The sequence below is a fragment of the Helianthus annuus genome, chromosome 4, assembly GCF_002127325.2.
Source record: "Helianthus annuus cultivar XRQ/B chromosome 4, HanXRQr2.0-SUNRISE, whole genome shotgun sequence".
NCBI classification, from domain to species: Eukaryota; Viridiplantae; Streptophyta; class Magnoliopsida; order Asterales; family Asteraceae; genus Helianthus; species Helianthus annuus.
The window spans coordinates 77184243-77201554 of record NC_035436.2 but is presented as its reverse complement, the minus strand read 5'-3'; the positions used below and the strand labels follow the sequence as shown (position 1 = coordinate 77201554).

The following is a 17312-nucleotide window of genomic DNA, read 5'->3' as shown; positions in this document are numbered from 1 at the left end:
AACCACTATATCTAACATACAATCTTCTATAAGTCACGTTTCGATGTCGGTTTCGATTGAGTTCGATTGCTTTTCGAGTTTCGATTCGATTTTCGATTGATTTGCTTGAATACCTCACCATACATAAAGTAAACACGCACAATTAACACATAAGGCACACACACACGTATATAATACCAAAATTCGCATAATTCGAGTCTCGAGTTCGATGATTGTTAGATCGGTTTGATTACTGATTAGTTAACTTTATCGCATTGTTACTTCCTATCATTCACAGTCGTAGATCGGTTCGCGTTAAAACACATTCGATTACTTTGGTTCTTGCTGATTACAACACTTACTCCACATAATACAACTAAAACACAAAATCGACTATCTACAGTCAAAGAAAGTCAAAGTTGACTTGGACTTTGACTTTGACATTCGAAAACACGGGGTGTTACAGCCTCCCCTTGTTTAGGGAATTTCGTCCCGAAATTAGGCTCGAAGGCTACACGACACCGTGATTTACCAATTTGATGCTTCAGATCTATTTATTTAAACAACTGCGGGTACTTGGCCTTCATGTCGCTTTCGAGTTCCCAAGTGAACTCCGCGCCTCGTTTGCCTTCCCATCGGACCTTCACGATCGGGATGCGAGAGCGCCTGAGCTGCTTGCTTTGGCGATCCATGATTTCGACAGGCTTTTCCACGAAGTGTAACGTTTCGTTGACCTGAAGATCGTCGAGTGGTAAGATTAGATCATGATCAGCAAGGCATTTTCGGAGGTTAGAGACGTGGAAAGTCGGGTGGACGTTACTGAGTTCCTCCGGTAATTCGAGTCTGTAGGCGACTTTTCCGATTCTTTCCAGAATCCTAAAAGGTCCAACATATCGAGGCGCGAGTTTCCCTTTCTTGCCGAATCGGACTACACCCTTCCAAGGTGATACCTTTAGGAGTACGTAGTCACCAACTTCAAATTCAAGGGGCTTGCGTCTTTTATCGGCGTAACTTTTCTGTCTGTTCCGAGCTTTTACCAAGTTGTCTCTTATTTGGTGGATTTTGTCAGTCGTTTCTTGTAGAATCTCGGGACCGGTTAGTTGCGAGTGACCGATCTCGTGCCACACAATAGGCGATCGACATCTTCTACCATACAAAGCCTCGAAAGGTGCCATTTGGATGCTGGCATGATAGCTGTTATTGTACGAGAATTCCACCAATGGCAGGTGTTTGTTCCAACTACCCCCAAAATCTATAACACACGCTCGGAGCATGTCTTCAAGAGTACGGATCGTTCTTTCAGTCTGTCCGTCGGTTTGAGGGTGGAATGCGGTACTCAAATTAAGCGACGTACCAAGGGCCGCTTGAAATGTTTCCCACAATCGCGAAGTGAACCGAGCGTCGCGGTCTGAAATGATGTCACGAGGAGTACCACAATTACGAATGATCTCGTCGGTGTAAATTTGGGCTAGTCGCTCCACCTTGTAGTCTTCTCGTATAGGCAGAAAGTGGGCTGACTTCGTTAGACGATCAACTATGACCTAAATACTGTCGTGACCTGATGGCGTGGGCGGGAGCTTCGTTATGAAATCCATAGCTATACTCTCCCACTTCCATATAGGTATCGGCGGTTGTTCGAGTAAGCCAGAAGGTCTTTGATGTTCAGCCTTGACTCTTGCACAAGTTAAACAGCTTCCAACGTACAGAGCGATATCCCTTTTCATACCCGGCCACCAGTACTTATAACGAAGGTCCTGGTACATCTTATCTGCACCGGGATGAATAGAATACCAGGATTTGTGGGCTTCGTTCATGATAATCTTTCGCAAGTCGGTCCGCTTAGGGATCCAAATTCGGTCCAGATAATAGAATATCCCATCTGGTTTGCTTACTAACTGAGCTCCATCGTGATAGATCCTTTCTCTCTTCAATGTACGCTCGTTAAAGCAAGCATGTTGAGCTTCCCGGATGAGGGTTTCGAGGTTGTGCTGTGCTTGGATGTTTCGAGTACTGAGCACGTAACTCTTTCTGCTGAGAGCGTCAGCAACCACATTCGCCTTGCCTGGGTGATAACGAATCTCACAATTGTAATCATTGAGAAGTTCTACCCATCGGCGTTGACGCATATTAAGCTCTCTCTGATTAAAGATGTGTTGTAAACTCCTGTGATCAGTGTAGATTGTACACTTAGTGCCATACAGGTAGTGTCGCCAAATCTTCAATGCAAAGACAACCGCGCCTAGCTCGAGGTCATGGGTCGTATAGTTCTTCTCGTGGATCTTGAGCTGACGAGATGCGTAGGCTATAACCTTGTCTCGCTGCATGAGAACACAGCCGAGACCAAGGTTAGAAGCATCACAGTAGACAATGAAGTTGTCGCTTCCGTCGGGCAGTGTAAGAATCGGTGCGTTGCACATCATATGTTTAAGGGTTTGAAAGGCAGTCTCTTGTGCGTTTCCCCACACAAAAGGCTTGTCCTTATGGGTAAGAGCGGTAAGCGGTACAGCGATCTTGGAGAATCCTTCGATGAATCGTCGATAATAGCCCGCTAGTCCGAGAAAAGAATGAACTTCTGACGGGTTCTTAGGCGTAATCCAGCTTTTGACAGCTTCAATCTTCGCAGGAATGACATGGATACCTCGACTATTCACTATGTGACCCAGAAATTGAACCTCCTCCAACCAGAATTCGCACTTGGACAATTTGGCATAGAGTTGGTTCCCCTGAAGTAACTCGAGAACCAAACGTAGATGTTGCGCGTGTTCGGCTTTCGATTTGGAATAGATCTAGACATCGTCGATAAACACGATGACGAAACGGTCAAGATAAGGTTTACACACACGATTCATGAGGTCCATAAAAACCGCGGGTGCGTTGGTTAAACCAAAGGGCATGACAACAAATTCGTAATGACCATAACGGGTTCGAAAAGCGGTTTTAGGAATGTCTTCCTCTTGAATCCGTAGCTGATGGTATCCTGAACGTAGATCGATCTTAGAGAAGCATGCTGCACCCAAAAGTGCTAAAAGCAAAAAGGAATCGAGTATACTCACAGTGATTGATTGTGGATTGAAGGGAGCGCTGAGAGTAAGATTAGCCTGAATAGTTCAATAGCACAACGATAAGTAACGCGGAAAAGTAGCAAGTATGGATGGATCGAATGGGCTGGTCGATCGAACGGCAGGTTCGATCGGATGGCCTGTTCGATCGGCTGGTATATCCGATTGGACAGTCCTGTTCGATCGGCCGGTTGGCTCGATCGGCTGGACCATTCGAGTGGATTGTTTCTTCCTCTGGTGTGTTTGTATTAGAGGATTTGAAGTTTTGAAGTTTTTGTTGTAGTATTTGAGAACACTGAAGTGTTCCTACCTTTCAAGTCGGTCGATCGAGCGGTTCGCTCGATCGGCTAGCTCACTCGATCGGCTAGCTCACTCGATCGGCTAGGAGTTTTAGGATTAGTCCTCAACTGAATGTCACTCGATCGAATAGTCTGTTCGATCGGCTGGCATTCCCTACTACGAACAAGTTGTGAAAACGATTAAGTGTTGAAGCATAGTATCTCATGATCCGAACAGTAATGTTTACCCATCGAGTGACCCATTCGATTGAACATTACTTCGTCAATACTATACTTCAAAAGTTTGGAAGTGTGGGACCATGTGCTAACCGATCGGCTGGCCCGGTCGATCGGCTGGCATGTCCAGTCGGCTGGGCTGTTCGAACAGCCTAGCCGTTCGGCCAGCATTTCTGACCTGGTCGGCCTTTCGTCTAACACTTGGTTGTTTGTTTATTTGTCATTCTTTTAAGGCATCTTGACAACGTGTTGAACTATGATAACCTTCGTTCCTACCTGTTCCCTTGGCTCGAACAGGAATCACCCAAGTCCGTCCGGTGAACGGTTTGGAATGTCGGTTTAGAGTTTAACCCGAAATCGGTGTACCTTGTTCATAGATCCCGAATCTTGAACCTTTTAATCGTTTCAATGATTAGTTAGCCGGTTCAAGCTCCGTTTCTATCGGTTTGAAAGCATTGAGTGTAAAAGAGTTGAAAGAAAGTTAGGAATCCTTCTTTCAATCCTTCACATCATGAAAATGTTTAGATCTATGACGGATCTTAACTTGTTTATGTGGAAATCGGTTAGATCTAAGCTAATCATAGTGGAATGAGGCCAAAACATGATGTTCTTCAAGAACACCATGATGACATCACCCAAGAACACTTAGATCTTGGTGATTTCACGGTTAGAATCCAAGTTTTGAAAGATAGAAAGGTGTAGAATCAAGTAATGATCAAGAACGTACAAGAATTAGAGTGAAAACTTACCGAGATTGAGAGAAATCTGAGAAAAGGTGAAGAAGATAGCTGGTTCGGTCAGAGCTTTCCAAAAATGGAAAGTATGATAGTGACAGCCCTATTTATAGGCTTCCAAAAGAGGAAAGTGGCAGCCGATCGGCTGGGAGCTCTGATCGAGTGGGCTGCTCGATCGGCTGGCAAGGTGCTAGCCGATCGGCTGGCCTGTTCGATCAGGATGCTTCCTGTTCGATCCGCCACGCACTTCGAGTATTTCGCGACGATTTTCGACGTTTCGATTTTGATGGACGATGATACGGATATGATAGAGTTTATAGTCAAATTACTTTTAATCCCAACCACTATATCTAACATACAATCTTCTATAAGTCACGTTTCGATGTCGGTTTCGATTGTGTTCGATTGCTTTTCGAGTTTCGATTCGATTGATTTGCTTGAATACCTCACCATACATAAAGTAAACACGCACAAGTAACACATAAGGCACACACACACGTATATAATACCAAAATTCGCATAATTCGAGTCTCGAGTTCGATGATTGTTAGATCGGTTTGATTACTGATTAGTTAACTTTATCGCATTGTTACTTCCTATCATTCACAGTCGTAGATCGGTTCGCGTTAAAACACATTCGATTACTTTGGTTCTTGCTGATTACAACACTTACTCCACATAATACAACTAAAACACAAAATCGACTATCTACAGTCAAAGAAAGTCAAAGTTGACTTGGACTTTGACTTTTACTTTGACATTCGAAAACACGGGGTGTTACATATCTATTCTTGATTGTCAACTTGTTCAATTCCTGGTAGTCGATACACATGCGAAAACTACCATCTTTCTTCTTAACAAACAAAACTGGAGCTCCCCAAGGCAAGAAGCTTGGTCTGATAAATCCTTTGTCTAACAGCTCCTAGAGTTGCGTTGACAACTCCTGCATCTCCGAAGGCGCAAGTCGGTAGGGTGCCTTACCCACAGGCGCGGCGCCTGGGACTAAGTCAATGTGGAACTCAACTTGTCTTTGCGGCGGTAATCCTGGCAAGTCTTCTGGAAAGACTTCAGGATATTCTTTTACGACTGGAATGTCTTTGATCTTTGGCTCAGCGGCTTCTTTATCCACGATGTGTGCCAAGAAGGCAACACATCCCTTCTGTAAACACTTTCTAGCTTTCAGGCAGCTAATGATTCTCAGAGGTGTATCGCGCTTTTCTCCATGAACTATGATCGTCTCTCCATCTGCCATTGGGATGCGGATGGTCTTCACATGGCAAACAATCTCGGCTTTGTTGCTCGATAACCAATCCATTCCTACCACCACGTCGAAGCTTCCCAACTCGACTGGCAGTAGGTCTAGCGTAAATTCGTGTCCTCCCAGTTCTATTACGCATCCTCTGACGACTTCATTTGCTTCAACTAGCTTCCCATTAGCCAGTTCGATTGAGTACGGAATGTATAACTTACTAGCAGTTAACCCAAGCATTTTCTTAAATTCTAACGATACGAAACTATAATCGGCACCAATATCAAACAGAACGGACGCAAAGCGTTGGTTTATAGGGAACGTACCAGTGACAACGTTTGGATCCTAGCGCGCTTCCCTTGCACCAATGTTGAACACCCTCCCACGAGCTTGATTCAGTTTTGGGCATTCCCTCTTAAAGTGCCCAACATCTCCACAATTGAAACATCCCGGTCCCCAACCATTACCATTTCCATTTCCACCTTGAGTGTTGTTTTGGTTGCGATTTCCACTCCCAGCTTGGTTCGCAAAGTTTCCACGGTTTCCATTTCCGCCATTTCCTCCCTATTGGCGGTTTCCATTACCAGAGCCTCGATTACCACCATGCCCAGCACCAGTTCTGGCCCAACATGTATCCTTCGAGTGGCCGTTGTTCCCACATGACTCGTATTTCCTCAATCTGCACTGGCCAGAATGATGGCGCTGGCACGTATCACACTTGGGCAGAGTGCCCATGTAATCTTTCCCCTTGTTTTCACTGCCAGTCTTTACTTTAGCTGGCGGATTTGTATCTCTTTTCTTGCTGGCACTGCCGGTACCTGGCTTGAAGTTGGAAAATTTCCGTTTGTTTTCACCAGATGACTCCACATGAGTCTCCTTCTTCTTCGGTTCAGATACTGAAAACTTGTTCAATCTAATAGCTTCCTCAGTAAGTGCCACACTGAGATCGATGGCTTCCGTAATCGTTGCAGGCTTGGACGTGGTTACCATGCTCATGATCTGAGGTGCCAATCCCCAGATGAAGCGCTCAACGTGTTTAAATTCGGGCGTGACCATGTATGGCACTACATGGGACAAATCATGAAACATTTGAACATATTCTGCAATCTTAGGACCTTCCATTCTTAGGTGCCAGAACTCAGTTTCTAGCTTCTGTATTTCAGCTCGCGAATAGTACTTCTTCCTCATGAGCTCTTTCAGCTCAGCCCAGGTTAGTGCATATGCCGCCGCTTCTCCCAAAGTTTGCACTTGCAGATTCCACCACGATAGGGCACCATCCAGAAACAACCCTGAGATGTATGTCACTTGTTGCTTAGGAGCACACTTGCTCATCCTTAGGACAGAATCTGTCTTATCAGCCCACCTGACAAACGCAACAGCACCTCCAGTGTCGTCGAAATTCACGGGCTTACAGTCAAGAAACTGTTTGTACGTGCACCCTGCACGTACGTTAGAATTTACAAATGATATCAGCGGATGTGCTAGAAATATCCAAGTGTATCGTAATATATCCTAAGCGACTTAACAGTACCATTAGGTGGATTGTTATTGCCGTTGTTGTTGTTGTTCGAAGTGTTCCTGCTGGTTTCTGCTTGGGAGGCTGCATACTGAGCTATAGCCGAGGCAATTATTCCTTGGAGTTCCGCCTCGCGTCGCGTCGTGGAGGATCTTCTAAAAGATGATCATGTTGGTCAGGTCATAGTAAGTATAATAAATATGCATATATAGTAACATCCATCAATCACATAACATCCCATGTTAATATATAAAACAAATAATTCAACAAAGCATATAATGAGAACGTTGCCATTGGGCTTTCATTAATCATGACCACCATATTGTTTTTACACGTTTTACAGTACATCACATGTCAAAATAAGATCATGGGGTTACATCACCCCCAAAAATACAAATCTGTCTACACAAATCATGTACAAAAGCGTGGTCTTCCAAAAAGTCTTCGCAAGCTAGCCCAATCGCGACTTTCTCACCAAAATGATCTACCTGCATCAAACCAAAAATATCTATGCTGATGGCGGAGGAGGAGGAGGAAGATGAGAGAAAAGCCACCGGCGCATGTGCACCCAATCCTCCTCTAAGGCACGAATGACGCGCAGCAAGTAGGCAATCTGCTGCTCAGATGTAAGGAAACGAACATCCGAATTGGGGGGAAGCGGACTGGGAGTGTGCGGTGCGGCGAAAGGAGTCTAACAGTGGCACGGAGGACGTGGAGCTCTCTCTAATTCATGAATGCGACGACTTAGTGCGTCCTGCTGTAGCTGTAGAGAAATGAGTATGTCCTCTGTCGTGTACCCCACATGATAAGGGTGGTACGGATCTGATAATGGCATAACATTGGGCGAAGCCCACAGAAACGGCTCGCCCGACGGTACGAAAGATGGTGCAGTGTGAGGGAACTGGGACATGAACGGTACTGATGACGGTACAGGTGGAACAAAAACAGGCGGCTGCCTCGATGAACCCTCCCTAGGACGAGGTGGCGGTATGTCCTGGAGGAATGTGATGGGAAGATCAGTGCGATGGACGTCAGAGGTGTGTGGGTGGAACAATGGAATCTCAGTAGGTGCGGAAACAGGTGCTACGAGAGGAGTGACGGGTAGCACAAACGGTGGGTAGTCATCATCCTCGATCCACCCGTTACGGGTGTCAGCATAACGAGGATCAATGTGAGAAGCAAACGGTGCATGGTGTTAGTGCATGCGTTTGTCGACTTTGTCTTGTATCGAGTCTTGTACTTAGAATGATAGATCAGGGCACGTATTTCGAGGTTTAAAGTAATATCGCATGAAATGCTAATTCCGCATGAAATGTATTTGATGTAATTCCGCACGGAATTAAGTTCTGCATGGAACTTAATTTCGTTTGGAACATGTTCATACGGAATTAGTTGCCTATATAAAGGCCTGTTCCATGCGAAATTAGATATAGTATTCCGGTCAGTGTAACGAAGTGCTGCCGAAGTGCCGACTCATTGTAATCTGTTATCATATCAATCAGAAAGGCAGTTTATTAGTGTATCTAGCTGAATTGACCTTGTTTCGTCTGTTTCCGCCTTTTGTTTCAAGGATTAACTCTTCTGATCGACTCGTTCGGGTCCGACATCGATCCTGCACATGGTCAGCATGCACAGGGGCTGAAACAGGTACTACTTGTGCAATAATGGGTGCATCAATAACAGGAGCATCAGGAATCGGTGGTAATTCGATGGGCGCAACAATGACAGGTGGTGCTATGTCTGGCATATCGACATGACCAGGCTCAGGTAAAGGGTCTGGCAAATGTGCAACAGCTGGGGCCTCAATGGGGTCATAATCAACGACCGGCTCCGGACCAACAGGAGCAGGCTCATCAAGCAAAATCTCGACCTCTGGCTCTAGGTCAACGTCGAGGAAAATAAGAGGCGCGACAGACATCGCCATGTCTGAGTCGGAATCAGAGAAATAGAGCTGTACGCCCTGGGTGTGCAGTGAAGCGGACGCTACAGACTCGAATGAGTAAGCACCAAACAGATCAAAAGGAGCCTCCTTAATGGGAGCCTCGACTGGAACGACAGGATCAGCAATGGGCATATCAGCAGGAATCTCAGCCAAGGGAACATCAGGGTCGACAACAGGATCACCAGCAACAAGGACATCTGCATCCATGAGGGCCACTCCATCTTGGTCACCCTCCGGGGGACCCTCTAGGAACAAATCGATGTCATCATCGGCATGAGGCAGATCCTCGAGAGGAACTGCGGCGATCGGTAGAGGAGCAGGGACCTGAAGAAGAGGTAGGTCCCCATCGAAAGGGCCATCAGCAATAGGAATATTATCTCCAAAATCAGGAAGAGCAAACGGCTGGAAATCATCCTCATCCGTGCTAGTAGTGTCTGACGTGTACACCTCACTCTCTGACAGAATCTCATCGTCCGGCGCGATCGCTAAAGGATCCAAAGTGTCTGATACTCCAGTATCTGTAGATGATGGCATGGTGTCTGTAACACAACCACACATATGCACATACATCAACATGAAATCAAATAAAGACGTAAGTCACAACAATGCAAGCAAGTAATCCTCCTAGTCTTCCCAGACTACCCCTCCCAGCCTCTCAGACTGAACTCCCTAGCCTCTCAGACTAATCCCCTGGTCTCTAAGACCAACCTCCCAGTCTCTAAGAATAAACCTCTCCAATCTCTAAGACTGAACCCCTTAGTCTCTAAGACTGAACCTCCCTCAGTCTCTAAGACTGAACCTTCCCAGCCTCTAAGGCTAAACTCCTTCAGTCTCTAAGACTGAAATATAATTTTTTTGAAAAGTGTATTTGTGCCCTTTTTTTTGTTTGTAAAAATGTTTTGTACCCTGGATCTGGACGTTTAGTGTATGCAATGTAAAAATGTTTTCGTGAAAGCCTTAGTGATCATAGTCTAGACTCGAGAAAGAATCTAGTTCGCTATGATCGAGGCTCTGATACCAAGCTGTCACACCCTGGCTTTTGCGGAAGCGTGGATTTAATTTGGTGTGACTTCTTAATACCATAGCAACAATCATAACAATGCTATATGAAAATAAAACACATGATGATCATCCATTCATTAAATTTAAAGTTACCACAACATCATTGTTTAAAATGTTGACACATAAAACAAGTTACAACCATGACATGATTAAAGCGTGTTCACATGACACAACAAAAGACTTAAATAAAAACGTGGTTTAGAGACATGTAACCCATCCAGGAAAAGGTTACACCTCCTGAACCTGGATGACATCATTATTCACCACGCAGCTTGACACAATCGCACACTTCGCCAGATCCATTAATTTCCTGAAATACATGTAGTTTGAAAAATCAACAAAAGTTGAGCGAGTTCATGTAAAAGTGAGTATGTATAAACCTTCAAAGTATGAATAAAAGTCCCTGGTATGTGGCAATAAGGAAAAAGAGATCACCAATGGGTTGCAAAGCCACTGGTATGTGTGAAAAGGTGCAGGAAGACTCAAACCTAGCAAATTTGTTACCGGGCTTCGGCTGTAAGACACAGTCACCTCTATGGGCCGCCCCGGCCTCATCGGTGTGGGCTCGCTACACCCAAATAGATCTATCACTCATGTCCCTCGATCCTAACAACGAGGATTGATGGCCTTAAGTGTTGTACCCACCCTTCACATGATCTAGTAGTAAAAACCCTCCCTAAGCTAACCATACCATGTAAATAAATGTTTGTAATAATTGGGACATATATTTCACCCCCGAAGTATAAAACTGAAAACAGTTAAAGAGAAAAGGGGGACATGAACTCACAGAAGTGCGTCTCCTGAATAGAATCGTCAATCCAAACTCGATCTGCTACGCGACGACCTACACGTACTAATGTCTATTAGACGAACAGGCCGTGCCTTGGCTTAGGGTTTAATGTTCTGAGTCGCGTTACCTTGACATTATTCCAAGTTTGTGACTACTTGTTAAAATAATAATAATTATTTTAACTTAAAGTTTGTTTTTAGGAAAATAGTTAGGCAACTATTTCGTATCCACACTTCTCAAGTATTTTATATGTGTATTTCCTCCCCAAGGACGGGGGTATTTATACATGTACACTTGTAATTCCGAAGAATATATTTTAAGTCCCACTTAGAAAAATATATTTAAATTACTCGTCTAAAACACCTTAATTCAAAATACATATGTTTTTCCCAAAATTATTATATATTTTACTTCATAAATTTTCCAAAATAATATTTTACCAAAAATGTGCGTGTGAGAGTATTTTCTGAAATATCGCATAAGTTACGTTTTAGCATTTCGTATTGCAATAATAATTGCGTAACTTAAATATTTATTTCGTGAGAGTTTTGGTATTATTTTGGAGTCGTAATTCCATGGTATACATAAGTTATATTATTTTACCCTAAAATAACATAACTAGTTCACAAACTAAACAAATAATCACACAAGAGTTTTAGTATGAAATATATATTCTAAATATACTAGTCAAAACCCGCGCGATGCGGCGGTAACAATTTAAAACGTGGTAGTCGTTTTATGTATGGTACACTGGTTTTCTTATCGGTAGGTGGAACATTCTTCTTATGATTGTATTCTTACGAATCAAAGAAGCCATACTCCCTGGCTAAAAAGCTTAAAGTTAAAACACTTTTTTTGAAGTGCTTAACAGCACACGCCTAATTTAATTTGCATTTGTAGCAATAGTAGAAATGGTTTGAAAAAGTGAGGCTAAAGGTGGGAATTAATTCTCTAAATAACCGATAGCTATATATATACCATCCATGTCACAGGCTTATAATCCAAAACACACCCAAGCTCCTTGATTAATGTGTTGACCAGCTTAGACATGCATTGACTGCTCATGACCGACTTTGATTGAAACCTCTAGTGATATATTGTATAGGGAATACCCGCATGTTGATATCGTAGCAAATTAAAATGAAATCTACAATCATCCTAATAATCAAATCATGGTATGGGGTTGGAGATATATGAGTAACGAACGGTTAATGATAGTGTCTCAAAAGACCTGAAAGTTCAAGACCATTGGTTCTCATTATCTACTTTGTAAATAGAAAAAGGATCTCATATCATTAATATTTATCAACAGTAACACAACCAATTTGTGAGAATTGAATACATGGCATTACCACAAACAATACATGGCATTACCACAAACATGGATTTAGTTAAGACTGAACATAAATATTTATCAACGTCATCTAAACCTATAAACTTCTGTTTTTATAAAACAATTTATTAACGTTATGCGAGTTGAATTGAAGCTCCTCGCCCTTGCATGATTTCAACTAAAAAGACAATGAACTGAGCACCGAGGTGAGCATGGTCGCTTGGGCGACTGACTGTTTTGGGAGTGTTTGGGGGTGTGGTAGCTTGGGCGAGCAGAGGTTAACCACAACAGGCTCAAGCGAGGGGAGGCGTGAGTGGGCAAGGTAGCGAGTGGGCGTCTAGCCAGCACCATATGTCACAATATTAAAAGATGAATCCAAGTTGTCAAGTGAGCCACAACGGGTAGTCTAATAAAAAGAAAAAAAAAACTTTAGGGAATATGATAAGCTAGTAATATTAACTTGAATGCTTGTTTGAACAAAAAATTACATAAGCAACATGCAAAAATTACCAATACCAAAACTGTAGTGTTGATATTCAAATCGTGAACTTTCTAAACCCATCACGTACGGTACGTGTTCTCATTTTTAGAATGAGTCAAACCAAAAGTCTGCTCGAAATCGGCTTAGGTTTCACACCTTGGCTTTGCTTGTTTTTGCTGGCTCTCAAACTAAAAATAAAACTAAATTAGACTCATGTTCCTAGTTTTTAAACATGGGCCCTTTTTTATAAAAGAAGCAACAAGTGTTTGATTAAACAAACGGTGTAGGATTTATTTTTTTGTACAGGAATTATCACCCAATTTTTCTTAAACTTTCGATGCAGGACAAAGAAAATCATCTTTTTTTTTTCAACTTCTTTGCGTTTACCTCTATTATCCCACTTGAATATTAGCTTACAAATGTCCAACTTTATTATACACAATGAAGAATGCTATCATTATCTAACATTCAAACTGTAATCCCAGATCTAGTTATATGATGATCAAATGTACTATAAAGATGGTGCACAAGCAGTTTCGGGTGACCGCAGAACCTGTTGCAGCATAGGTGCAGCCAAACTCTGCAATTCCCAGATTTAGTGAATCACCGCCAATAACACCCCGGTACCTAGATGAGCGATACATAGATTTTCAGCATCAACAGCAAAAACCCTTTACATAAAGGTAAAAGAGAAGTGTGAGAATAACATTGTAATATCGAGTATCTTTTGGGGTTGGGTACCCTCTTAATATCCCCAATTGCAAAAATTCCAATGCAAACTTACCCATTCACCATCTACCGGTCAGAAAGAACACAAAATAAGTGATAATTTGACAAACTAAACACATACAGGTAATTATCAAACTTCAAATTAACCAATTAGAATGTTGGGTTTACAATATAATAATCTACAAAAATGCACTCAAACCTACGCGTAAAAATATGTTTTCAAAATCAGGTTAAAAAGCATGTCTTCAACCGGTTAGTAGGGCAAAATTAACAAACCTACTAAAAACCAGTTTTGTTTGTAAAAGCACCAAATCTACAGGACCAATCTGACCCAATCGACCTAGAACGCACGAGAAGATTTGGATCCAGAAACTCTTGAGAGAGCTGGTTCACCGCTAAAAGCCACGTTGCATGGAACATTAAAACTTGAAGAACCGCAAATTAAGAAAATAGCATCAGAATAGAATAAACAAAGAGCTAAAATTTGATTTTTAAGTTAAACCGAGCATTGAATAACATAACTTATATAAAAGCTAGCAAGACTTGTCAAAACGTTAGTGTGTAACAATTTAAAGTTTCGAAATGAAAATTTCATGTACCAAACTCTAAATCAAGTCTATTCAATCAACCAAACACGCTTAGAAAATAGTATCTAAAAACCAATAGATGGTGACAATAAACAATTGACAAACCGGACCGCTGCACTAAGATTGAAATTAAAGTTACCTATGTTCAGACTGTATATCAGCAATGAAAGGAATCAGACCTGGAGACATACCATAACCAATCCCTAATAGCCGGCATTGTTTTAGTTAGCGTTAATCGCCAAAACCACGACCATACAAATCGACAAACAGAAACTGGATAAAGGCTACGAATGATAATTCAAGAGTGAAGAGACAATGCCCAACCATCTTTGGTTTCGTAGCGGCACCCGATGAACGACCGAAACTGGATGAAAGGAGCCATCGATCTTATTCTGTTCTTGACTACCTGGAATCAACCCCTAATCATCATCGAGCTTTTCTAAGGTGTCAACACTGCCTGGGTTCATGACAGAACCCTAGCAACCCAAAACCACTTCCATCTAGTCTTGATTCCGACTGCTACCATAGCTTCTTCATGACCGTTGCCACCAAAGGTCACCGATCTTCAGGCTCTTTGAGTTTGGATCAGACTGCAAATATAGCACATTACGCAGCCAAAATCAAGAACTGATAGTTAATGTTTTTTATAACCATACATAACTCATTGAATGAATTCACTTCTCTACATTTTAAAAAGCAAATAACAAAATTTGAAATAGCCAATTGTGTAACACATTGATTATCATGTGAATACCAAATTACTCAATGCAATGAAATAATTACAGAATTATAAGGGTACATTCACCTAAAGTTCATCAAGGGCCATGAACCTTTCAACATAACTTCTATAAGCAGTAGATTGACCATCAGAAACAACTCATCTTCCCCACATCCAGGTCCCTGGCCATTTTTACAACTTTCATGCTTAATCAGAACAAATATGTGAAAATAAAATTCACCAATAAACACCATTGATGATTAAAAATGTGAAATATAATGAAAAACATCTTTGAATCTAACAGAATCAAACTCACCAATACCCCAATCTGACCTGTTCAGAACTGCACAAATATCACCACAACCTCTACCTTGTGACCTGCAACTCAGCCCAGCAAAACTAAACCCAAATCGACCCATTTTAAAGGTAATCGGGCTAATATCACCTCTCACGTGTGTGTGTGTGTGGGGGGGGGGTTATGCTGAACAGCTACAGTAGTTGTATAAAAAGAGAACTACCCTCGTGGATTTCCTTATACTCTTTCTTCACATATTTTGTTCTTTTAGAAGATCTTCATTAATCTACCAACAATGAACAAACATAAACTGTATTGTTAAATTCTGAGTCATATAACTAATGACAGAAATATGAAATATGACAGTTCTTTATTCACTGAAACCTTAATTGGCTTGACAAAGTTGCTTCAAGTAGCATATGTATCTCAGCTAACTTCATTTGACTCATAAGTATCAACTGGTTTTTAGTTTAACAAAAAAATATCAACAACCCCATTAAACCCAAAACCCCCCAATTCAAAAACTAAAACCCCATCATCTCTAATGAAGTTTTTATGAACCTTAGCTAAAATTAAAACCTCGTCATTTGCTATAACTTAAAATTTTTAAAAAATGGTGAAATGAGAGATACGGTACCACACAACACGAAATTCATTGTCATTCCTTTACTATCTACAACTTTCACCGGATTGGGGTTATGGTCAGAACCCTAGATAGGGCTACCAGAATCTGGTCGAAGCTCTAAACCCTAGGTTGGGTCACCAGAATCTGTTGACGCTAACCATTAACACCACAAGCCTCAGACCACCACCATCTCTATCGTTGCTAACCACCACCAATTAAAGCAGCTGCTTGCATCATCTTCAACGCCTGTAACAAAACAAATGGTACGGATTTCATATTTACATATCCAAATAATAATTACCTCAACGAAATCGGTTCATATCAAAAGTTTGAAACCTAGATCTACAATATAAAATTCCAATGAATTTGGACAAAATCTAGAAAAACACTTACTCCATGAAGTTCAAAACCTAGACTTGAGTTTGATTTTGAGAGGACTGTTTGATTTTGAGACGACTGTATGATTTCCATGAGGAATTGGAGTAGTAGAAACGTGATGGAGAAAAACCCTAGATCCAGATCTGGAATCGCCGGAGAGAGAGAGGAGCAGGGAAGCGGGCATTTTGAAAGGTTTTTGAAATGATAGTGAAATCAGTGTTTTTTTAGTTGAAGGGTAGAAGTGGAAATGGATGTTTTCTAATGCTTAAAAGACTTGTATACCATGCTTTAGGGGTGTTTTAAGGAAATTTCAATGACCTTAAGAAGTCCTTTGGATATGTATATTATATATAGTATAGATATTTATCAAATTTTACTTACGAAAATCAACCTCCGGCACTTAGTACTTTTGTAATAAAAATCATGGTGAAGTTTATTTTGAAAACAAGGTTAAAAATATATTCGTAAGCACTTGTTAGAAAAATATTTTCTAAGTGTTGGATTTTTAGAAAATTTCGCCAGAGTTTCCCTTAAAAACGGAGGTGTCCATGTTTTTAAGCATATCATTTTCTTTTCAAAATCCATCAACAACAATCCTTACATTACCAAGAGAAAAAATATATGTGTTTCACACTAGTCATGAACTTGATATATTTCGAAAACGCGTAGTAACTTGGTAAAGCTTTTAGTAGACTTAGTTACCTTTCGAAACGTATTTATTACTCTAAAAATCATTCTCACAAAATGGTTTAGTGTTTACCACTTGTAAATAATTTTTACAAAAATTTAAACTCTTGAACTCTTCTTGTAAATAAAACATCTTCACACTTGCTTTATCCCTAAAAAAATAGTTTAAGTGTTTGTAATTGCCATGGTTTTCCAAAACCGCTTTTCTAACTTAGTTTCTTACAAAAATCCTTTGTAAACTCTTGGATTTACAAACTCATCAACATACTAGTTAATTTATATTTTGTGAAAAATCATTTTCATCAAGTTCATGTCTAACTAGAAAGTGGTTATCTTTCGTAACACACAACCATTTTCTTTTCTTGTTAAATCATGTTTCCAAACATTATTTAACAAGATCATATGGTGATTAACATCACAAAACCAAATATCATCATAAAACTAACAACATACTCATGAGTACATCAAACTAGTAGCATTTCACTTTCAAGTTAAACTTTCATGTAGAGCTTTATGTTCATCATTCTTGTTCTTGTTATTTTAGTGTTTGAACATACTAAACATACTACAACTTTTAACTAAGAAACAAGATGAACAAGGGTGCACAAGGAACTTACTACTAGCACAAGGCTA

General features: G+C 41.1%; 1 protein-coding gene and 1 long non-coding RNA gene across 4 annotated transcripts; both read right to left on the bottom strand.

Moving 5' to 3' along the window:
- Positions 1-8550: 8550 nt before the first annotated feature.
- LOC118491516 (magnetosome-associated protein MamJ-like) lies at positions 8551-9528 on the bottom strand. Its single transcript, XM_035989357.1, has one exon. The coding sequence runs from the start codon at positions 9526-9528 to the stop codon at positions 8551-8553; it is 978 nt and encodes a 325-aa protein (XP_035845250.1).
- Positions 9529-13068: 3540 nt separating this feature from the next.
- On the bottom strand, positions 13069-16209 carry LOC110908220. Of its 3 annotated transcripts, XR_002574302.2 has the most exons (6): positions 16008-16208; positions 15627-15860; positions 15011-15275; positions 14782-14876; positions 13368-14566; positions 13069-13287 (listed from the first exon to the last, which is right to left on the bottom strand). It is a non-coding gene; the product is annotated as an uncharacterized LOC110908220 (long non-coding RNA). The 3 variants fall into 3 exon arrangements; XR_002574300.2 differs by having other exon boundaries at positions 13069-14566; positions 16008-16206; XR_004891230.1 differs by having other exon boundaries at positions 13069-14566; positions 15011-15860; positions 16008-16209.
- Between the last annotated feature and the right edge of the window lie 1103 nt (positions 16210-17312).